General features: G+C 43.0%; 1 protein-coding gene across 1 annotated transcript in view; it reads left to right on the top strand.

Moving 5' to 3' along the window:
- Positions 1–996: 996 nt before the first annotated feature.
- The window catches only part of LOC135508178 (kinesin-like protein KIF26A), a 139,475-nt gene continuing 115,695 nt past the window's right edge, over positions 997–24,776 (top strand). Inside the window, exons 1-2 of the mRNA XM_064928199.1 lie at positions 997–4,431; positions 8,536–8,775. Of these exons, the coding sequence (XP_064784271.1) occupies positions 4,297–4,431; positions 8,536–8,775 (375 nt within the window). The 5' untranslated portion in view covers positions 997–4,296. The remainder of the gene's footprint in view (positions 4,432–8,535; positions 8,776–24,776) is intronic.

Here is a 24,776-nt window from a genome sequence, read left to right as displayed (position 1 = left end):
GATGATCTCGTACAACGCTGTGTACTACTCCCTTCACAGAACAGCCCGTTGTTCTGTTTTAGTTTTGTCACCAGTAGTTTCTGTGCCTGCTGCTTTATTGCTGTAAGAGGTTGAGAAGTTGCCAGGAGAGCTGGTGAATGTCATGCACTTCATTTATAGAACATGTACTTCAATAAAATACTTTTGTAGACAGCATTGAAACCTGTATTTTGACATAAACATGGGGAACGTCAGGCTCTCACACAATGCATTCTCAGATGAAGTCTCAAACATCTTTCAATAACTACCTATCTGATGCTTTTCATATGAATTGGAGTGTTTGTCCTCTGTTATTGGAGGTAATTTTCATTACCTAGCTGAAATCCCTACATTCTCCCAAGGAGATCAATGTGAATAAGGGGTTGGAGCTGCACCACACTCATGTAAACTACACACAGAGCCATAGACTGGTAAGAACCTCCCCCTGTTGGAACAGAATAGGGGAGAAGTGTGTGTGATGACAATTTGAGATGTTTGAATAATCTATGAATATGGATAAAGAATCATAATTAAAGACTACAGTTCTATTGCGCCTCAAAAAGTTAATCAACCCAAGACACCCAACAGTATGCTGCCTAGTGTTTGCCTATATTATGTTGCCATCCATGCAGTATTTAATCTAGCTGTATTAGTTCATTAGACTATGTACTATAATAGGCTACATTTATGTATACCCATCAGATAAATATTTAGCAACGACTATCATTCTTTGTTTGGTACAGAGTTGATACTTCAGAACATTTCCAGCAATGTGCAGAGAGTGAGTGACTACATTTGGCATCGTCATCAGGGCGGCTGTTTGTTGTACAGCACAGGTTGCAGGTGGAACCCAGCTCAGCCAGTCAGACCTGCATGGCCTTCATTCCTCGCTGAATGAAAAGATTGTGTGAACCTACCCCCAAAACACTATATAAAGAGCTGCTGCTCACTGAAGTCACAGCATAGGCATGGATGGCTCAGATGAAACCTCCACTAACGGTAAGATAACTTTTGTAAAAATATGCCTATTTAGCTTAGGGCCTTCTACAGTAGCCTATGTTAATCTGTCAAGGCAAGACACTTAAGTCTAATTGCTCTTGTAAGTGGCCCTGACTAAAATGTAAGAAATGTATTTTCAAACTGCTCTAAAAATATGAAGTACTGGTGGTGTATTTTAGGCCTACATTGATGGCTTTAACCTGAACAAAAATCTTTGTCTGTTGCAGACAGTGCTCTTTATGCCAGGTTGGACCACCTGAAGTGACGCCTCCTTGTAGTTTAGTCTCTCTGGTGGAGTGGTTCTTAACAGTTCAACAGTTCTTTGCCAAAATTGTGAAATGTTTAGGACCACTTGATCTGGTGGACAAATACTTCCAAGGCAATAGATGAAGTGGCCTACACTGAGTACCATGAATCCTTGAGTATAGCCTAGGCTGATAAGATTGTTAATTAAGAAGAGTGGAATAGACTGATTTCACGCCATGTCTTTAGCATAGCTTAATCAAAGATGCCAGAAGTTTTGAGAGACTTGTTTTATTTTTACAACACTGCAGCCTACATTTGTACAGCTATGTTTACCTGTGTATTAACCTTGTTTGATATATGAGCATCTTTCTATCTCTCTCCCTCTCTCGCTCCCACTCTCTTTCTCTCTGTCTCTCTCTCACTCAATACAAGTCAAATGGACTTTATTGGCACCGAAAACACATGTTTACTTTGCCAAAGCAAGTGAAATAAACAAACAAAAGTGAGAAGAAACAAATTGAACAACAACAACAAAAAACTATTTTGAACAGTAACAGTAAACAGGTTTTAAAAAGCTAGACATTTCAACTATTATATCATCAGCTATGTACATTGTTTTAGCAATGTGCAACTAGTTGTATGAAAAGTGGGGGAAGATAAATAAACAGATTATATAGGTGGTATTTACAATGTTGTTTGAGGTCTACTGGATGGACTTTTCTCATGGCAAGGGGCCACAAATCTTGCTTCTGTAATTGCACATTGTGTAATTCCCCCCAACACATATGGGAGTTTATCAATGTCGGATTTATTTTCAAAGTCTTTGTGGGTCTGTGTGATCTGTGGGAAATACATAATGTCGCTCTGACTCTCGCTCGCTCTCGCGTGCCCCCTTGTGTTATTAATGTCAATAGCCTCGTTGTGTCCAACTGTTTCTGAAGTCCAGACAAACAGCGCCTTGGGCATAATCGCTGTCCGAGGTGGGGCAAATTGGATTCCAGACAGTTTGACACATTTTCCGGTGAAGGATAAACATCTTTGTTGTTTCAGAAGGAAAGTACAATGAACAGGCTATTGGTAACAAAATAAAGCATCCTCGACTAAAATAATTACATTTTACACCACTAGGAATAATGATACCAATGTTTATATCGGAATAACGTGTTGGTGTATGAATCATTCATTAATGCGTATTCCAAAGATTATTCTCTGCATCAAAGACGCAGATTTCTTTCCTGCTTTCTCAGCACCACGCCAACAACATGACCAATATTCGGTAAATGGTTCTCATGAAGCCCTGTGTACTGCGAAGGTTATCAAGTTGGATAAGATATTGAGCAGTATTAGTGATATGCCAGAAAGATATCCCTACATGCTATAGGGCAACAGATGTAGGGGTAGTAGTCCCATGGGATGTGGTCCTTGGGATTTCATCAGCGGCCCAGGGTGACACAAACCCTCTCCAGTGGGGAACTGGGTGGCGGTCGGACATGGTAAATCATCTTTACTACGGAGAGTAATTATTGGTCTTCTGAAGCTTCAGTGAATCTTTCCAGTTAACATGTCTAAGCTGTGGTTGTGTCTGTGCGTATTAGTGTTTTTTTGGTTGAGCGTTTGTTTGTGGTGGAGTGGGAAATGTGCATAACTAGGTCACATTTAGAGTTTATTATGGGCAACCCACAACCCTAATAAACCAGCTGCATCATTTAAGCCACCTTGACATCCCTCAGGTTAATCTGGCTTCTAAATCGTTTTTTTTTTATCTCAAGAGAAACACCTGAATAAATAAAGGTTGAATAATATAGACTACCCAATTCTTACATTTGAGTAAACCTAACCACGAGCACACATAATTGTGTATCGAATTGTATTCTGCGCTGGCATAATAATGATGAAATACAATCTTAAAATAAATTGAAAACATTCACACCCACCAAACTATACAGAAGCTTTAAAGAGACATCTTCAAAGGGCGTCGGGAACCAGTGAGTTTATTATGGCGGTAATGACTGGCTGCTTATCTAATACAAGGTCCTCTGTGCACCCCAGATAAGATGTTTTATTAAGAGAATAGCCTGATGTCCTCTGTTCAGCTTTCAAAGCACACACAATATACATGATCTACTTTGAAATTCCAGTTAAAACGGCTCTGTATTTGATAATTCTTTGAAAATAAGACATTATTGTCTTTCAACGTTTTTTTAACATATTAACATTTGATCTGAAACTGGAAGGCAGCTAAGCCAACAGCCTACATATATTAGCCTCGTAATGAATAGCCCTTAGTTACACAGACACCTGAACGCAAGAACTGACTGTGTGCACTGCACTGATCAACTCAGGGTTTTCCCTGCAAAATAGTTTCATTCAAAAAAACGAGAGGATCCAACTAAGTTAAATTGGGTCATGGCACAAGTTTTGGTTCATCAAAGATCTCAAACCGGCTCATTGCGAAGCTGTTGGATTGCGCAGGTCTCTCGTGCGTGTTTGCGTTGATAAATTAATGGTGGAGCCTCTAGCAAGTCCGCAGTAAGCGCAGCAAACCGCTGACTGACAGGGGAATTGCGCGACTGGGCGAGTGAGTGAGTGAGTGAGCGAGCGAGAGAGGAGGAAAGAGGGAGAGGGGGTGTGGGACTGCAAACGGTGGTCCTCCTTAGGTACATGTGATTTCGTTCCGAGCCCTACGAGCTGAAAGACCAGGCATGAGTCCAAGGATGGGTAAAACATTTCTATACCTGTGGATATAAAGGTATCGATTACGGATCTATTGGTTTATTGTCTTGCTGGACTGCTGGCCATGCACGGGAAATATATATTTGCGCTCACGCCGCAATTGTTGGGCATTGAGTGGAGTGGTCATGGAGAGACAGTGAGCTCTCTCTGAGTCCTTGTTGGATGTCCGGAATAGATTTTGATTTGAGATCATGATATGTTTTGGGGTCTATGAAAATCTCTCCTGAAATGGAAATGAATAGACAACTATAGATGTCAATTCGGTAACCCGGGGTGTGGAATATTACGCACTTTTCCCTCATGGCTTTACCAAACTCCTCGGGCTCCTCTGGAGCTGACAAGCCCAACCCCAGTCTCATAGATCTGGGAACATTCTTCGTGGACTCTGATATCATATTTGGATTTACCAGTCATCTTCTGAGGAGAAAAGCAAAGGTGAGTGAGTGCTCTCCAAATAACTGTAACATACACAAACATGAAATGTAACCTAATACACCCCAACTACCTGGAACATTATAATTATTATAAATAGGTAAATTGATAGACAAAGTCATCAGTAACGCTACGAACCTGGATTTACAGGTAGCCTAAACTACAAAGTCAAATGTCTCGGACCCTGTACATATTAACTTGACGGGCGTCAGGTATTGCAGCACCATGAACAGCTCCTCTGATTGTCCGATGCGCCTCATCAACTCCATAGCGTGATCGCTGGTTGGGATTCTCTTCTTCAAAATAATTTCAAAAACAGAAGAGAGTAGCAGGGTAGATGGTGCTTTGTGGTCCCAAACACTCATTGGTTTAATAAGCAATGTGGCTACTGTAATCGCGGCGCTCATTCGCTGTGCGCTCTACCTCCTGTTCAGAAGGCTCCGAGCAGTGACAGCCAAAAATTATGACAGACTTGATTGGCCATAGTTTCAGATAAAAACATAATTTTCTTATTTATGACAAAATATTCTGAGTCGATTTTGTATTTGCCTTTTTGGGTGAATAGCTTATGTTTTGTTTCATGTGTAATCGCAAAATTAACGCTTAGCAGTATTAAATTAACCTCATTCTGTTAACCCCATAAGGATGCCTATAATTTGCTACCAGTTGCGCTGCCAAGCGTAAACCCACTCAACCCAGTCGACGACACAGACAGACAGACAGACAGACAGACAGACAAAGGGCTCCAACTGGGTCATGTGAGGGTAGAAGGGATCCTCACAATGAAGCACGAAGCCGCTGTCGCTTACATCATCAACATGAAATATTTAAAGTTTTTTAATTAAATATTAAACATGGCCCTTATTTTGGGAAATCCGTCCTGCAATCTGTGTATTTACCAAAGGATGGCGCCAAAGTAGCAAGAACGGGAAGCATTGGCTGTAAAGCTCAGTCGGTGAGGCTCTGTGCTGTGCCCATTGACTTGTCTGTGAAACAATGTCTAAACATGTGTCTGCTTGTGTGAGAACAGGATACAGCCATTGACTACAATAAACTAGAATCACTATGAATATTTCAAATAATAATGACATTAGGCTATAGAAATAACTCAGTCATTTCCCTACTGTCATGCTATGTAGGAGGAGGTCTGATACCAACAGGCTCAGAGACCGTTTCTATCCACAACACTTGAAGTGGACTGACCACCTGCACTTTCTCTCTGCACCTTTGCACACATGCACTCACTCACTCACTCACTCACTCACTCACTCACTCACTCACTCACTCACTCACTCACTCACTCACTCACTCACTCACTCACTAATAAAAATATATTTGCAACAAAAGTAGTGCACTGGGCCTTTACAACTCCTGCATTAGCGCACCAATACAGCTGTCTGCAGCGCGGGGAAAAATGTTCTCTCACAAAAGTAATGCACTGGTCCTTTACTACTCCTGTATTCAGGGCTGGTCCTGACCATTGCGAGAATATAATATTGTCAGTCTGCACAACTAGAATAGTCCCAGTAAGCAAAATTATGTTGAAAATATGTCTAAAATACGTAATTTCCAGACGTTGAAATGGAATGGATTAATTTAATTGTAAATCAAATGACTGTAAATTGTTTTTTCTTCTTCACCTTTTTAGAACATTGACATGTTGATGGTGTCCCAGTATGCCAATAGCCTGCTGTCAAACTGGGACACCCTTCTCTGCCATTTTAATGCAGAACAAATATTTTGGGGGTTATGAAATACATGTTTTCCGAATAGAAATCCATTTTGTAAATAGGATCAAATGTTCAATTTCGTTTTCCTCAAATCTGCCGTCAGCTAGCTTGCTAGAAAAAGCGAGCATAGCTACACTTTACGTATGAATATATTACATCACCAAAATTACAAATCCTCGCTAGCTATATTCATAACCATACAGGTATATGATGACGGTTTATTTTTGCTGTATTTGACTCGGTGACAATAAAACAGTCATTGACATTGTTGAGGGGTGAGCTCTTTTTGGTTTCATTCTACAAAATGTCCATCAGAGTGTAGTGTTGAGAATGTTGAGCTGATAGGTCTAGATTAAGTTAACTTTATTTTATTTACAGGCTATACAATTACATCTGGGCTACACCATAAAATTCTAATCAAATATGATGATAATGAATATAATAATAATGTTCCACAAAAATACATAAAGCATGTTTGACTACATTTCATTTGTATGAATAGTTTACGTTTCTAGTTAAAATATTGAAATTACTCATATACTCACTAATTTACACTTCTTTACAATAAAGAATTGAGTGTCCCAATTTGCCAGTATTGACTGGAAATATTTGGTCTCGGCACAATTTGTGTTTGAAGAAGAGTCACCCATCCTGGTTTTAACATTTATATGTTTTATTTTGTATAGTGTAGTAGAGTTATGAAGCTAGAAAACGAAAGTGTCCCATTTTACCAATACACACCACACCCTATGTTAGATGACTTTTTTGACTGAACGTTGGTGGAGCGTGCAGCGATGTTTCTCTACACAGCACCCTGGAGGAGGCGCTGGGAATGGAAACATAATATTTTGGTCCCTGCATAAGCCAAAGTGGGCACTTCTTATCACAGGGCGGCATCAGCACTCACCTAAAAAGCCCATATACAACTGGTTGAGAGAAATTCTCATTGTTTTTGTGCGTAATTATGTGAGGTTTTATGTGTTGTTGGAGGTGTGTCTTGGTCAGTTAGGCTCAGAAAAGTCCAGCCTCTTCAATCTGCTGCCGTAGACGGCCGCATAATCCTGACAATTAGCGGGCCAGCCTTGCCTGCATTAACAGACCGACGTTTCCCTCTGCAGTGCAGGGAAAAAATATCAACAAAAGAAGTGCACTGGGCATTTACTGCTCCCGTATAAGGGGACCGATACAGCCGTATGTAGCGCAGGAAGAAATGTAGCATCCATGCTACACACATCACAATTGTTGCTACTACCAGACTCTTATTTACAGTATATTGCTTATACTGCACAATTTAAACACTTGCACCCCAATCGCCCCTGTATCTGATACATGTCTAAATATTGAACTTTACTTCCTGTATTATACTTGTTTATTGTAAAATGCTAAAATGTTTATTATATTCTACTGAACTTTATGTTCATATATCTTATATTTGATTGTGTCTTATTGTTGTTCCATTCTCGAGAAGGAACCTGCAAGTAAGCATTTCGTTAGACGGTGTATTCCATGTGTATCCTGTACATACGACTAATACAACTTGAAACTACTGCAATAGATAAAAGCAGCAATTACAATGGGCAAGTTCAGCTTTATAAATATCTAGCCTAATAACCTACAAACCTAATACAACTACCACACATTGAACTACCCTGTCTGATCCATGCACCTACGGTTTTTAAGTGATTTACTGTTGCAGTGTCAAATCATGCGCCAAAAGGTTTCCAAAAAGTTGTCTTGTGAACCCCACCCATTTAAAAGAGTTGATTCCCGCCCACCGTGCGCAGTGAGGACCAAAACTTCACTTCACTTGTATTGATTGTATTGTCATGGGACTGATCCAGTGCAGCACACAACCATGGTTATTAGTCTACTCTCTACAGAAGTGGTAGCTAGCAGACGGGTTTGCTTTAGTCACAAGTGTGTAGGCACTGACACTTCAATTTACAACTTCGCAGTTGAGTGTATGTGAGAACTCCGTCTACTAGGTATACCCAGACCAAGGATAATGAACTCATTTCGGGGAAATGCAACTCATGAAGGGGACCCTGACAACTGCAGGTTTACTGTAAGTGTTTTAGTCATATAAAGTGTTTTACACATACAGTTAAAGTGATCAGTTCCGATTTACAATAACACCTGTCGCAGCACACCCTTTTGTTTTGGATCGCATTTAGCCTACCTCTGCAGATTGGTAATGTTTACCTATTCATATTAACATTGATGCAGTGTGTCAAGGCATTCAACAAACAACTCCAGACAAGTAACGTTAGGCTTCCACACCTGTGGTTGTGCGTCTACAAGTTTGAAGCCATTGTATTTTCCTACATAGAAATCAATGAATCTATTTGAACTGACTTGCGTTTCTCTCCTGACGAAGGTGGAGGGTTGTCCCAGCGGAGAGTCGCCGTTCCCTCTTGATCTGAATACCAGGAAAATACTTCACTCATCCGAGTATGCGCGGTGTAACAGCCGGCCACCACCCGAGGGCGCTGGGTCGGTGACCGTCTCCGAGTCAGAGAGAAGGGACGGCAAAGGAAGCTTTTGCCAACAATGTCAAATGAATGTGACTGAGCTGAAGAGGCAAGCGCTGGCCTTGGCAGACCCAAGTTCACTAAAGGTTTGTGAATACATGTTTAACTTTACTTTGAGTATCAAGGCTGGTTGTATTTGACCAGTAATGCAAAGTCATACTTTTCATTAATTTTACACCAAGGCTCCCTACAGTTGATCAACCTGAATTGGCACCACCATGACTCTGCTGATCTGTGCTCTTGGTTTATTTTTGTGAATATTGCAATGACATGGTAATAACCTCTTCTTTCCTCCCCCCTCTTGTAATGAGTCCAGTGAGGTGGGTCTTACATTTATTATGAGGCATGTGGTAATGGGAGATCAGTGTGTGTTTGTTCACCTCATGCTCTGTTGGCATAACAGGGACAGGCTGCCTTGGTTCCACTCATGTACTGCAGGTGACATAGGGGCACAGATGGCATGCTCAGAATAAAGCGTGCTGCCACCCTCCTCCCAGTGTAGATAGCTGTATGCATGCAGTGTGATTCTGCAGGTGTCTGGCTATGTCCTGAGTCATGACCCATGCTCCAGCTTTGCCTTGTGGTCCTCATCACTGATGGGCACCTCTCTGGTGGTTTTATGTTTGTACCCACTGCCCATTTGCCTATGATATAGTCCAGTGCGATGGGTACACAACGGCAGGGTGAGACATGGCTGTAAGACTTGTGAGCTCTGTATTCCCAGCATGTAGTAGCTGTGGCTAGGGCTGTGTTGATTGTCAAGCAAATAACTGTCTGTCTCACGATAATTGACCGTTAATTAATAAAGACATTTATCATCTCCTGGCTTCCACATATAGCCTACAAGCCATTTAAAAAAGATGAATAAATCTATGTAATATAACCTACACCTTCACAATAAATTCATTATTTATTTTAGACTGGTCTAAAGAAGCACGCTATGAAGAAAATGTAGTCTATTTCAGTGTTGAGCAGTTAACAAAGAAGTAGGTACTCCTATATGCTTAATTTAGAGTTGTTAATGTAACTTTAGTTGTTCTACAAACGTTGTTTAGATTTTTAATACATTGTAAGGCTGCATGATGAGACTCTAATGATGTTTTGAAAGAAGTCCCTAGAAAGGCACGAGCTCTGCTTTGTTTTCCTGCAGGCTGTACATACTCCAATAGTCTCTCATTCACAATTTGACAAGCACTTGATAATGCCGCAAATGTCACGGCGGCATCCCCTTGTTGGCCGTAATGCACCCTAAAATAATCCATGCCTTTTGCCGGCCAGGAGTACTGCATTGTGCCCTTCTCTCTGAGTGTGCTGCGCAATCCGAAGCGTCTCTCACTCACATGGCTCTCTGTCACATGATCAGGCCTTCTCACAGGCTACAAGTCAGACACATCAAATCCAATCAAAGTTTATTTGTCACGTGCGCCGAATACAACATGGTTGAAATTAAATGATACCAGATTACTTTAGAAAAAATTGGCGTTGACTGATGAGATAAAATGATGACATAAAGATTCATTGTGTTGAACACTGTGCGATGGGTAACAGTGAGAATCGCAGAATGGTGAACTTACTAAATGATTAGAGTTGGCTGTGTTATATTCGGTTGCTTCTTTTGTAAATATTTTCCGTCTGGATTTTAATGATTACATTACAGTGAAATGCTTACTTACAGGCCCTAACCAACAGTGTGATTTTTTAAAGTAAAACATAGGTATTAGGTGAACAATAGATAAGTAAAGAAATAAAAACAACAGTAAAAAGACAATGAAAAATAACAGTAGCGAGGCAATATACAGGCACCGCGCAACTGCGTGCATCCTTATTAAATTCCGAGGTGCATATTGAAGATTTTGGAAAAACTGTCCACATTTACTTTTCGTCAGCCAACAAGATGATTATGCCTAACAAAGAGCAAAAGCACTAGCCTATGTCAATCTGCTATCCCCATAGTACAAAAGTCGACCTATTCTATTCTGTGCGATAAACAAATATTCCAAACAGTCCGGGACAGTTGTAGGATGAGATAGATCCCAAATTAATACAACTACTAGCATCAAAAAAATATTTTTTGATGAAATGTGGCTGATGCAACAGATCAGAATGTTTACCATAAATGTTGATAATGACAAACCCTGACCATAGAGAGCCTTTTATTCTCTATGTTGGTTAGGTCGGGGTGTGACTAGGGTGGGTTATGTAGGTTATTGTATGTCTATGTTGGCCTGGTATGGTTCTCAATCAGAGACAGCTGTTTATCATTGTCTCTGATTGGGGATCATATTTAGGCAGCCATTTCCCCCACTGTGTTTTGTGGGATCTTGTTTTTGTGTAGTTACTGTTGAGCACTGCATTTACTTCACGCTTCGTTTGTTCTATATTGTTTTGGTGAGTTTCATTTATTTAACATATGGAACTCTACGCACCCTGCGCCTTGGTCCGTTAATTCTTTAGACGATTGTGACAGAAGATCCCACCACAACAGGACCAAGCAGCGTGCCCGGGAAGAGAAGGTATCCTGGGCTTGGGAGGAGATAAAGGAGGAGAAGACATCCTGGACTTGGGAGGAAATTATGGCTGGAGACGAAAGCCTTCCGTGGAAGCAGACGCAAGCACTGAGGGAAGGACAGTGAAGACGCCAGGGTTCGCGGCCACAACGCAAGCCCAAAAGACAGCCCAAAACGTGTTTTTTTTTGGGGGGGCACACGGGGTGGTCGGCGATGCTGAGGGGTGAGTCAGAGACCGAGGAGGAATATTGGGATAGATTGAGCGAGGAGTGGTTGGCGAAAGTTGAGGAGAGTAATGAGAGAGCTGTTGGTTTGGCTGGAGAGGCAAGACAGCAGATAGCAGCACCCACTCGTAGCACACGCTCCAGCAGGTATATCTCACTGGTCACCCCCAAAGCCAATTAATACTTTGGTCGCCTTTCCTTCCTGTTCTCTGCTGCCACTGACTGGAACGAACTGCAAAAATCACTGAAACTGGAGATTCCCATCTCCCTCACTAGCTTTAAGAACCAGCTGTCAGAGCAGCTCACAGATCACTGCACCTGTTCATAGCCCATCTGTATACAGCCCATCTATCTACCTCATCCCCATACTGTATTTATTTATTTTCCTCCTTTTGCACCACAGTATCTCTACTTGCACATCCATCTTTTGCACATCTACCATTCCAGTGTTTAATTGCCATATTGTAATTACTTCGCCACCATGGCCTATTTATTGCCTTAACTCCCTTATCTTACCTCATTTGCACTCACTGTATATAGACTTTGTTTTCTTTTTTTCCGACTGTATTATTGACTATATGTTTTGTTCATTCCATGTGTAACTCTGTGTTGTTGTATGTGTCGAACTGCTATGCTTTATCTTGGCCAGGTCGCAGTTGCAAATGAGAACTTGTTCTCAACTAGTTTACCTGGTTAAATAAAGGTGAAATAAAAAAAATAAAAGAGCCCGTTGCCCTGAGGAGCGTGTTAGGCGTCCGATGCCACCTCTGCCAGCACTCCGCACTCTCTTTGAGGAGAGTGTCATCGTTCCGGTACAATGTGTGCCGGTTTTACTGACCGGTTCTACGCACGTGCCTCCACAGCCCGGTACGTCCTGTGCCAGCTCCCCGCACTTGCCGTGTGAAGGTTGTCATCTGTCCAGGACACGTTGTGCCAGTTGTGCCAGCTCTACACTCCAGACCTCCAGTGCGCCTACATGGCCCAGTATGTCCTGTGCCGGTTCTACGCACCGTGTCTCCAGTGCGTCTCCACAGCCCGGTACGTCCTGTGCCAGCTCCCCGCACTTGCCGTGTGAAGGTTGTCATCTGTCCAGGACACGTTGTGCCAGTTGTGCCAGCTCTACACTCCAGACCTCCAGTGCGCCTACATGGCCCAGTATGTCCTGTGCCGGCTATACGCACCAGGTCTCCAGTGCGCCTCCACAGCCCAGTACGTCCTGTGCCTCCTCCTCGCACTCTTCCTCAAGTGCGCCTTCCCAGTCAGGTACGTCCTGTGCCTGCTCCATGCACTCTCCTTGAAGTGCGCATTCCCAGTCAGGTACGTCCTGTGCCTGCTCCTCACACTCTCTCTCAAGTGCGCCTTCCCAGTCAGGTGCGTCCTGTGCCTACTCCCTGCACTCGCCCTGAAGTGCGTGTCACCAGTCTGGCGCCACCTGTGCTGGCTCCACGCATGAGGCCTCCAGTGCGCCTCCCCAGTCCGGAGCTTCCGGCGACGGTCCCCAGTCCGGAGCTTCTGGCGACGGTCCCCAGTCCGGAGCTTCCGGCGACGGTCCCCGGTCCGGAACCTCCGGAGACGATCCACGGTCCGGAACCTCCAGCTCCAGGGCAGGAGCCTTCCTCATTGCCGATGCCCAGTCCGAGCACGGCGTCCAGTCCCGCTCCATGGCAGGAGCCTTCCTCTGCGCCGATGCCCAGTCCAAGCAACGGTGTCCAGTCCAACTTCATGGCAGGAGCCTTCCTCTGTGCCAATGCCCAGTCCAGGCACGGCGGTCAACTCAGCTCCATGGCCGGAGCCTTCTTTGGCGCCGGTGCCCAGTCCGGGTGCAGCGTACAACCCAGCTCCATGGCCGGGGACCTCCTCTACGCAGATGCCCCAGTCCGGGCACGGTGTTCTACCTGGCTCCATATCCGCGAGCGGAGTGGGTACTTCGCCCCGTTCCCAGAGCCGCCCCCGACGTTAGATGCCCACCCGGACCCTCCACTATTGAGTCAGATTTTGCAGCCGGAGTTCACACCTTTGGGGGGTACTGTCATGCCCTGACCATAGAGAGCCTTTTATTCTCTATGTTGGTTAGGTCGGGTGTGACTAGGGTGGGTTATCTAGGTTAATGTATGTCTATGTTTGTCTGGTATGGTTCCCAATCAGAGACAGCTGTTTATCGTTGTCTCTGATTGGGGATCATATTTAGGCAGCCATTTCCCCCACTGTGTTTTGTGGGATCTTGTTTTTGTGTAGTTACTGTTGAGCGCTGCATTTACTTCACACTTTGTTTATTCTGTATTGTTTTGGTGAGTTTCATTTATTTAACATGTGGAACTCTACGTACGCTGCGCCTTAGTCCGTTATTTCTTTAGACGATTGTGAGAGATAAGCTATTAGGCTATTTCTTCACATTATAAGTGCAGCATTGCACACATGGTAGTAGGCTATAAGCGCAAATGTTCCATTAGCGGAAAACACCATTATCAAAAGTGACAACAAATGCAATTATGCATGTAATGCTTTTATTATAAAGGTGCATTTTTATGGTGTAAATTATCTTCCCCCAAACTTGAAACTCAGGTGCTGCTTATATATGTCAGTTAGGCTCTATACCCCTTGTAAAACTGATTAATGTGCTTAATTTTAAGAAATTATTTGGCCACTTTAGTTGTGATACAAACCTTATTAAACCATGTAGGCCTATGGGCTGTTCTACATGAAATGTGCAACTATGAGAATTGTTGCAACCCCTATTTGTAGCCTATTCAACCTAAATTTCGTGTCATCTGAGATCCCCAAAGTTCGGAAAGCTGCTGCGGTCATCCCCCTCTTCAAAGGGGGAGACGCTCTTGACCCAAACTGTTATAGACCTATATCCATCCTGCCCTGCCTTTCTAAAACCTTCGAAAGCCAAATTAACAGATCACCGGCCATTTCGAATCGCACCGTACCTTCGCCTCTGTTATGGGATTCGTCTGGTGAAGGAGAGGAGGACCAAAATGCAGCGTGGTTGAAATTCATGTTTGTTTGTTTTTTAATCAGAAAACTATACATGAATTAACTACAAAAACAATAAATGTGAAAACCCGAAACCAGTCCCGTGTGGTACAAACACTGACACAGGAGACAATCACCCACAAAACCCAACACCAAACAGGCTACCTAAATATGGTTCCCAATCAGAGACAATGACTAACACCTGCCTCTGATTGAGAACCATATCAGGCAAAACACAGAAATGGACAAAGAATGCCCACTCAGATCACACCCTGACCAAAGAAAACAAATAAACATACAAAGCAAACTATGGTCAGGGTGTGACAGCCGCTATGCAATCTGGTTTCCGAGCTGGTCATGGGTGCACCTCAGCCACGCTCAAGGTCCTAAACGATATCATAAACACCATCGATAAAAGACAGTATTGTGCAGCCATCTTCATCGACCTGGCCAAGGCTTTGGACTCTGTCAATCACCACATTCTTATTGTCAGACTCAGCAGCCTTGGCTTCTCAAATGACTGCCTCGCCTGGTTCACCAACTACTTCTCAGATAGAGTTCAGTATGTCAAATCGGAGGACCTGTTGTCCGGACCTCTGGCAGTCTCTATGGGGGTGCCACAGGGTTCAATCCTCGGGCTGACTCTTTTCTCTGTATATATCAATGATGTCGCTCTAGCTGCTGGTGATTCTCTAATCCACCTATACGCAGATGACACCGTTCTGTATACATCTGGCCCTTTTTGGACACTGTGCTAACAAACCTCCAAACGAGCTTCAACGCCATACACTCCTTCCACGGCCTCCAACTGCTTTTAAATGCTAGTAAAACTAAATGCATGCTCTTCAACCGATTGCTGCCTGCACCCTCCCGCCCGACGAGCATCACTACTCTGGACGGTTCTGACCAAGAAAATGTGGACAACTACAAATACCTAGGTGTCTGGTTAGACTGTAAACTCTCCTTCCAGACTCACATTAAGCATCTCCAATCCAAAATTAAATCTAGAATCGGCTTCATATTTCGCAACACAGCCTCCTTTACTCATTCTGCCAAACATACCCTCGTAAAACTGACTATCCTACCGATCCTTGACTTCGGCGATGTCATTTACAAAATAGCCTCCAACACTCTACTCAGCAAACTGGATGTAGTCTATCACAGTCCCATCCATTTAATCACCAAAGCCCCATATACCACCACTGCATGCTCTCGTTGGCTGGCCCTCACTACATATCCGTCGCCAAACCCACTGGCTCCAGGTCATCTTTGCTAGGTAAAGCCCCTGCAACGCTCGTCGGAAGAAGTGGACCAAGGTGCAGCGTGGTACGTGTTCATGATTCTTTAATTAGTCCAAACACCAAACAAAACAACAAAAGAACAACGAACGTCATGTTCTGAAGGCTACACAGAGCTAACAAAAAACATATAAATAAAGAACAGAATGCCCACCCAAATCACACCCTGACCAAACCAAATAGAGACATAAAAAGGCTCTCTAAGGTCAGGGTGTGACAGCCCTGCCTTATCTCAGCTCACTGGTCACCATAGCAACACCCACCCATAGCACGCGCTCCAGCAGGTACATTGCACTGGACATCCCCAAAGCCAACACTTACTTTGGCCACCTTTCCTTCCAGTTCTCTGCTGCCAATGACTGGAACGAATTGCAAAATCTCTGAAGCTGGAGTCTTATATCTCCCTCTAACTTTAAGCATCAGCTGTCTGAGCAGCTTACCGATCACTGTACCTGCGCACAGCCAATCTGTAAATAGCACACCCGACTACCTCATCCCCATAATATTACTTACCCTCTTGCTCTTTTGCACCCCAGAATCTCTATTTGCACATCATCATCTGCATATCTATCACTCCAGTATTAATGCTAAATTGTAATTATTTTAGTCTCTAGGGCCTATTTATCACCTACCTTCATACTCTTCTACATTTGTACACACTGTACATAGATTTTTCTTTTGTGTTATTGACTGTACGTTTGTTTATGTGTAACTCTGTGTTGTTGTTTTTGTCGCACTGCTTTGCTTTATCTTGACCAGGTCACAGTTGTTCTCAACTGGCCAACCTGGTAAAATAAAGGTAAAATAAATATAATTGATAAGTGATAGGATAATATTGTCACCCATCAGACTATTCTTGATTTAATGTTGTCTTTACATTTACTAAATAATATGTGTGACTTTTGTTTTGATTTAGAATGGACTATTATCATGCACCTGTATCCAAACGGGGGCAGTGGAAAAAATACATGCCATCTATGCACTTGAATAGCAAATGGAGGACTATTTTCCCATGATGTATTTTCATGCCAGCCTGGTAGGCTGTATTCCTGTTGTAAATATAAGCAATGTGCTTAATATTAGGAAAGATGAGAAATAAATATAATAGGCCTAGCCTATAAAAAGCTGATGGGATCCTCATATTTTTATTAGCGGCCATCACTGTTTTCTCACGCAATTGCATAGCCTATAGAAATGTTGCGACATGAGCTCATGGGCTCTCATGGGGTGGCAGGTATCCTAGTGGTTAGAGCGTTGGACTAGTAGCTGAAAAGTTGCAAGATCAAATCCCCAAGCTGACGAGGTAAAAATATGTAATTCTGACCCTGAACAAAGCAGTTAAGAACAAATTCTTGTTTTCGAGGTTAACTGACTTCCCTAGTAAAAAAGTGCTTGATTAGATTTTCAAATATGTTTGCATTGATCTCTTAGTGATTAGAGGGACAATAGAGTACCAGACAGTTAGTAAGTTTAGTAGGCTACAAATGACCATCAGAGCTTGGAGAAGCCTAATTACCATGACGAAACAGTCATGTCAAATTTGACTGTCCGCCAGACTGGCTATAATACGGTCACCGCAAAAGCTGTGGCTATAACTCCCCTTACCAACACACCTTATTATAGAGCTGCTTTTGTCCTCTGGTTGGGTGTAGAGGTAATATATATCAAGTCCTTCTCCTCTGTAGATACTGGAGTCATGAGAGGCTGTGGGGTAATGACTTCAATTATAATGTCCCAGTCTTCCTGTGAAGTCTTATTTCTCTGCTCACGGCCACAAGCTGTTTATGGATGTGAAACCTCAGCGTCTGAGACCGAGAGGTCTTTGGAAGTGTCTCATTGTTTTGCTAAACAATGCTTATCTCTTCATTATGTTGTCGGGGAGAGAGGGGGGGGGGCAAGGAGGGAGAAAATAAGCAAGTGGCAGAGTCTGAGGAGGAAGTTAAGTCCCAATTGACCTTCGCCATGCATTGAAAGTGTTCCTGTATGGCTCGCCCCACAATTCCCACCGCTGTTAAATACAGGCCCTCAGACTTTTTGTTGTAGTTGCTTCTACGTGAGTTTGCCCCAGGGTTTCTTCTCCTTTGTTGTTGTGTTGAGGGACGGTCTCATGCTTATCTTGGATTACAAACCCTCCAGCCTCCTCTGAATCCCCTCAACACCTAATGTCTTATGGGAACAGGGAGATACGGGACGGGGGAAAACTTTCCTCTGTATGTGTGGTCTAGTCTCTATGCGGGGTGGCCTAAATTATATCAGATCTCTATATATTGAAGCACCAGGTATTTTCTCCCTCCCCAAACAGACATACACTATCCCACCTGCCAGTCCTTCTCCATGGGAACTGAGTCCTCTCTCAGTTACCTGTGTGGTCCTCTCCAGGTGTGGAGGGGTTGGAGGGTGGGATGGGGGCTGCCCCTTCCTTCTCCTATTATACACATGTTGATGGCTAAATAGGTCCCTAATTTTAAGGTGGTAAACAGTCAAGGCATGGTGCTCTTATAGTCCTTGCCTCATGGTATCAATTTCTCCAGCTGCAGGAGAAAGGGCTCCATTGACCTGTTGGGCCTGTGCTGCCCACCTGGACGCTCTGGACTGGATGGATGGCTTTCACAGATTTCCTTTGGTGGAAGAGGGACAGGTGATGTGTGGTGGAAAGATTGCTGTACTGGGTTATTGGTGCTCCTGGCATCAGAGTTCTGCTGTACCTGTCATGTGAGAGCGGAGGCTGTTTATGTGAGGGCTCCCCCTCCTTGCCCTATCCTCCTGCCGTCCCATTTTTGTGATGAGGAAGTCAACCCGCCCCCTATACCCCCCCCCAGACCCCCCGACTTCCAGTAGACCAATATTTTGAGTACAGTAGCAGTAACAACCAACATATAATTTCAAGGAAGACAGTTTGGGTTGAGTGTTATGCTGAATCCCTAGGCAGGGACTGGCTTTCGTGTTATCCTGTTTGTCTTTCAAAGAACCCTATCAGGTCAGTCTAATGTTGTTGTGACTCATTTGGGAACTTTTTTTTCTTCTCCCTTTTTCTCCCCAATTTCGTGGTATCCAATTGTTGTAGTAGCTACTATCTTGTCTCATCGCTACAGCGCTACGTACGGGCTTGGGAGAGACGAAGGTTGAAAGTCATGCATCCTCCGATACACAACCCAACCAGCCGCACTGCTTCTTAACACAGCGCACATCCAACCCGGAAGCCAGCCGCACCAATGTGCCGGAGGAAACACCATGGTACCTGGCAACCTTGGTTAGCGCGCACTGCGCCCGTCCCGCCACAGGAGTCGCTGGTGTGCGATGAGAAAAGGACATCCCTACCGACCAAGCCCTCCCTAACCCGGACGACGCTAGGCCAATTGTGTCGCCCCACGGACCTCCCGGTCGTGCCCGGTTACGACAGAGCCTGGGCACGAACCCAGAGTCTCTGATGGCACAGCTGGCACTGCAGTACAGCGCCCTTAACCACTGCGCCACCCGGGAGGCCTCATTGGGGAACTTGAAGAGCTCCTGTTCTCACTAGTGTCTCTATGCTCTGGGCCATTGGCTCAGTGTCAACCTGAAGGAGCTCACAGTAGCAGCAGCCAGCATACACTACAGCTGGGCTGGGAGGGGGATGGCTGCTGCTGTGCTGTGAGGTGTTGTCGAGGGAAACGCAGGGTCAGCATTAGAACATTGAAGGTGACAGATTATTTTCTTTATGGTCTGCTGCAGCTTGCACAACCAGTGACAGCAATTAGTATTTTTTCACTCTTGCCGACTTTAAGTACCTGTCTCATTTTCAGAGGAGCAGTTCCCGTGTCGCCAACATCTTTTGTTTTAATATTTATAGCTGGCATGGGCTTTGTCTGACATCACCCATCCCACTCCACCTCACTTAATACAGCCAATCACGTAATACCTACTAATCTTAATACAATATGTCAAGTCTGAACTTAGAGTAATACTAAAGCTTAACTCTGTAATGATGGAGTTTTGTCCTTGAGGTAAGACCCTGCTCTACAGTGACTTGGACACACATTAACTAGACATTGTTAGACAGAAGAGCATTACAGAAGAATGGGCGTTTCTTAAGAGGCAGCTGAAGTGGAGACACTGAGGTTCTGCAGAATTGATTCTCACCCCCAATCATTCAACTGGTTAATGTACAGTATTTGATTCATATCATTAAAACCTAACAAGACTCTTCAATGGTAAATAGCAGACAGTTTGGATGACTTCAGCAGACATTACACTATATTTCATGTGGTTAGACATGAAGGTAAGTTATAATCGGGGGAAATATGGTCCCTTAAAGGCTAACTTCAGGTTCAAAGCACTAATTACCCCTCTCCCGTAATCAGAGGATCTGTCAACATTCAACATGACAATAGAAAGACCATACCTGTACACCTGGCTCAGATCCACCCGCACTTAATGAACAATACCCCCCTCCTACACTCCTTCAGATGGTTTCTGCCCTGAAAGGGTTACTCAATATTTTGGCCATGCCATGTGATGGATTGGGAGGAGGAAGGTTTGTTTTGTCTGCACTGTCAGCCATCTCATGAAAAGTTAAGGAGCTGTCAGTGACAACAATGGGCCATTGGGTTTCTAAAGGCCCTAAAGGCTGGCGGTATTGTGACCCAGAAGGGCTTTAATTCCTCAGCGATGACCAGGCAACAGCATCTGAAACTCCTGGTTTAGACATGCTGACAGTTACTTGATATGGTGGTTGACATGAGTATCCTCCCTTCCTACCTCTATCACCCAAACCTTGAAAGAGAAAAAAGGGCTCAGGGAAGGAAAACCATTGTTTGTTAGGTATACAAGCTGGTGTATCGATACTCTGCTTTCAAAGCTTGCATCCCTGAAGCTCCTTGTCAAGCAAAGTTTATAGTTGATGATAGACACTGTACAAACAATGTCCTTTAGAAACATTCCTTCATGTTTCACTTCTACTTTGTTTGTATTCTCACTGTGTTCAATGTAAGAGCATTGTAAGTTGACCAATATATTTATTGGTTTAAATGTTTTCGATTCCAGTCGCTTCCATTGTGTGTGTGTGTGTGTGTGTGTGTACTGTATGTCTTTGTTTTTTGTACAGCCAGTGCCAGTGTGAGTTTATGTAGGGTTGTTCTGATGGCTAGAAGAGATAAGTTGGTATTGTGTTATGACTGCAACAAGGGTACAGGTCAGTCAAACAAGCACCATAGCCTACAACCCCACATAGGTACATATAGTATATACTAAGATATAAGAATATGAATTCAGAGTGGACTTCACAAACTGCAATGATTACCCAGAATGATTAACAGAGGAAGCCTTGCAGCGGTTTAAGGGTTTGTAGACTTGGATTAATCTGAACAGTTGGAGGTAGAGGTCAGTGGCAGGCAGATCTCACCTCTCTCTTATCCTCTGACCTCTGACCACAGGGAAAGCAGGTTTACTGCCCCAGGGCAGTGTCTGTAGCTAGGTGGTGGAATGGAGCGGGCATTGTGGAGGTGGTGAATGAAGTGTTTTATTGGTGTTTGCAGACAATGACTGAACAGGCCTGCTATTTGCTTACAAGCTGATAATGAATAACTACATTGATATGTGTAAGAGCAGACGATGAACAGGTAGGCCTAGTTTCTCGACAGTTTGTATTTATATATAGACAGGATAGAACTCTAATCTTGTGCTACATGTCCTTTAAGGAAAGTGGACTCCACCATTGTCATGGTTGTCGTAAGAACGGGACCAAGGCGCAATGGAGGTTGTGTTCCACATATTTATTTCAAAAAGTAAAACTTAAAGCAAAAACAATAAATCAATAAACGAACAATGAAACGTGACTACGTGGTGCACAGGCACAAACACAAAATAATATCCCACAAACACAGATGGGAAAAATAGCTACTTAAATATGATCCCCAAATAGAGACAACGATTACCAGCTACCTCTAATTGGGAATCATACAAAAACACCAACAAATAAAATATAAACTAGAACACAACATAGAAATTATAAACTAGAATACCCCCTAGTCACGCCCTGACCTAATACACCATAGAGAAACAAGGGCTCTCTATTGTCAGGGCGTGACAACCATTCTGCACTGAGGCCCTCTGGCCACTAAGGACTTGTGTGCCGTACTGGGCCTGTTTTCCCAAAAGCATCTTATGGCTAAGTTCATTTTTAGAACCTTCGTAGGAACGTTGTTAAATCTCAGAGCTGTTTCCTAAAACCATTGTTATTAACGTTGCACTGGAAAATGCTCATAATCTAATGCCTGCCTCAGACCACTCGTATAACAGCATTTTAAGATTTAAGATGCATTTATGCGCTCCCATGTCACTTTATACACAGAAGGTCTACTAAACATAGTTTATCCAAGGTGTATCCATGTCTCTATGACTGCTGATAACTTCCCAACAAAGTTGACTACAAATACCAAGTTGCCAGTGTTTTTGCAATTGATACAAACAAACATAAAAACTGAGATGCCTGCATTAAAATATAAACAATCAGCTATAGGCCTATTTCAATCATATTGAAATTAATTTCATGTTCAGTCAATTGAGATCTATTTTGCTACTTGTAAGCTACTGTCTGTCATTTGTCACAATATATTTAATGTGTAGCCGACAGTGGCTATTTTAGCATGGAAATCTTGATGCTAAAAAACTAAACAATATATTAATTGCACTATAACGTGACTGTAACGGCCGTCGGTGGAAGAAGGTGAGGACCAAAGCGCAGCGTGGTACGTGTTCGTCATTTTATTAATGGAACTGAACACTGATTAACAAAACAACAAACGAGAACACCGAAACAGCTCTGTCAAGTGCAAAACACACTAAACAGAAAATAACTACCCACAAACACAGGTGGGAACAGGCTACCTAAGTATGGTTCTCAATCAGAGACAACGATTGACAGCTGCCTCTGATTGGGAACCATACCAGGTCAAACACATAGAAATACAACACACAGAACAAAACATAGAATGCCCACCCCAACTCACGCCCTGACCAAACCAAAATAGAGACATAAGAAAGGAACTAAGGTCAGGACGTGACAGTGACAAACGGTGCCCACAAACTGTTTGGGCCTACATGAAGTCCCAACATCTTACCACTGCTACAATGTTAAAGGAAAAAAAAATACACCTGGCTATCAGCGGAGCCTTGTCTGGCAGCAAAACAGTTCATTCAGCCTCATTTACTGCCTTTTGAAAAAACATACAGTAGCTGGTATGGCTGACTTGCTTTAAACAAATGTGGCTTCTAATGACAATTGAGATGTACAAACTATGGCATAAGGGGACGACAAGCGGATAAGAGGCGATCCGTAATTTTGATTAAGACATCAATGAGCGAGCTAGGATGGACATAGTGAATATAACTATTTGTTTAGCACTTTTGAAATGTACAGTGACAGAATTCAGAACATGGGCAGTTCTTACAGTGTCCTCCCTGTACACCAAGTCAGAACCGTAGGATAAATAAAGTGGGGAATATAAGCAAACAAAGAAAGCTCTTACAATATTCAATGATTATATTTCTCTTAAACAGGTTTTAGGCTACATGTACACCACCAAGTCAGAACAGTAGGTGAAATTAAGAGGGGTAAATGGACCAAATTATTAGGGTGAGGCACATGGGCTACTAATATCTTACTACACAACATGCACTTAGTATTACTTTCTTAGTTACGGTATACATATCTCGCTAGCATATTACATAATTTATGCAGCAGCATGCAATTAATTTTTGGACTTACCTTGTTGGGCTGTGCTCACTTGAACAGGAAGGTTTCACGGCGGTCCTTTGTGGGCAACTTTTGTCATCAAAGTCTGGCATTTTCTGGATTTATGGTGCTTTCAAAACAACTGGGAAACAAAGCCAAATCATAATGACGTCATTGATCTTCAGGTTGTAGCTCTAGAAAGAGGCCAAATTTACAATTCCAAGTTGGATGACCTTTCAAAACGTATTTTCCAAGTCGGAGCTCGTTTATTCCCGACTTCCCATTTGTCTTGAACTCACTGAAGTCAAGTTTTGAGCACGGCACAAATCATGCTTCATTGACAGCATGGCCAATGTTGAATGTTTATCATTTCAAACTTGGAAAAGAGCCCTTTAAACCCAGATTTGGGACCACACAGCCACTCCACTGAATAGCAAGCTGGTGATTACTTTACAATGCTTGTAGTTAGACACTGTCACTGATTCTTTCCAAACCACTCATTGTTGAATTTGCAATTTGTTGTGTAATGTTTATGTCCAATGGCCGATGAGCACCGATACATTTTATCAATAATTTCTCTTCATTATTTCTCTGCATATGATAAGGATTTAAAAGGATTTGCCAGTAGATTGTTGACTTAATTAATGATGATTACTGCTTGCTAAGATTTTGAAAGTATGATGTTGACATGATTAGTCCAATCAAAGCTAATGTGATTTGACTTAATTTAATCTGTGGCCAATGACCTTGAACCTTCTTGGATGGGTACTTCTAATGTAACTCTATGGCAGCACCCAGGGCGCTAGAATTTTCTAGCTCTACCCTTAGACTTGACCGTGACGTAGTGTCCCCATGAGTGACGGAACACTGAGCCAATCACGGTGCAACGTTCCGTATTTTCTGCTGGCTTGCCCCACCACCTCAGAAAGCACTGAGCTTGGCTGAAACACCTGCATTTTGGAGCTGCCTTACTCAAGAAAACAAAAAAACGACCATGTTTGTATGCGGCTTTATTAACTCAATGATATATCTTTTTATTGTTTGCAAACTGATATGTGGCATGTATTAATGCTAAAATTTACATGTAAAATAGGCAAGACCTACATTTATTTTAAATGAATATTATTATTACTTTTTGCTAAAAATGTGTGGCTCAATAAAGCCCCACCTGCCCTGAATGACAGGTCGCCTAACATGTGCTCAATGAAGTATTGTCAAATAATTATAATGTTAAGGAAAGATTTGAATTGAGAAAGCTGATCCGGGTGCAGCGCTCCCTTTTTCTTTTGATCCTATCAGTTCCAATGACGCACTTACTGACCGTTCTCTCTGCGTAGTGTTTTGGGAAAAGCATATTACATCTTCGGC

The sequence above is a fragment of the Oncorhynchus masou genome, chromosome 21, assembly GCF_036934945.1.
Source record: "Oncorhynchus masou masou isolate Uvic2021 chromosome 21, UVic_Omas_1.1, whole genome shotgun sequence".
Lineage (NCBI taxonomy): Eukaryota > Metazoa > Chordata > Actinopteri > Salmoniformes > Salmonidae > Oncorhynchus > Oncorhynchus masou.
Note: the sequence above shows the minus strand (reverse complement) of the source record. Positions and strands in the feature narration are given on the sequence as shown.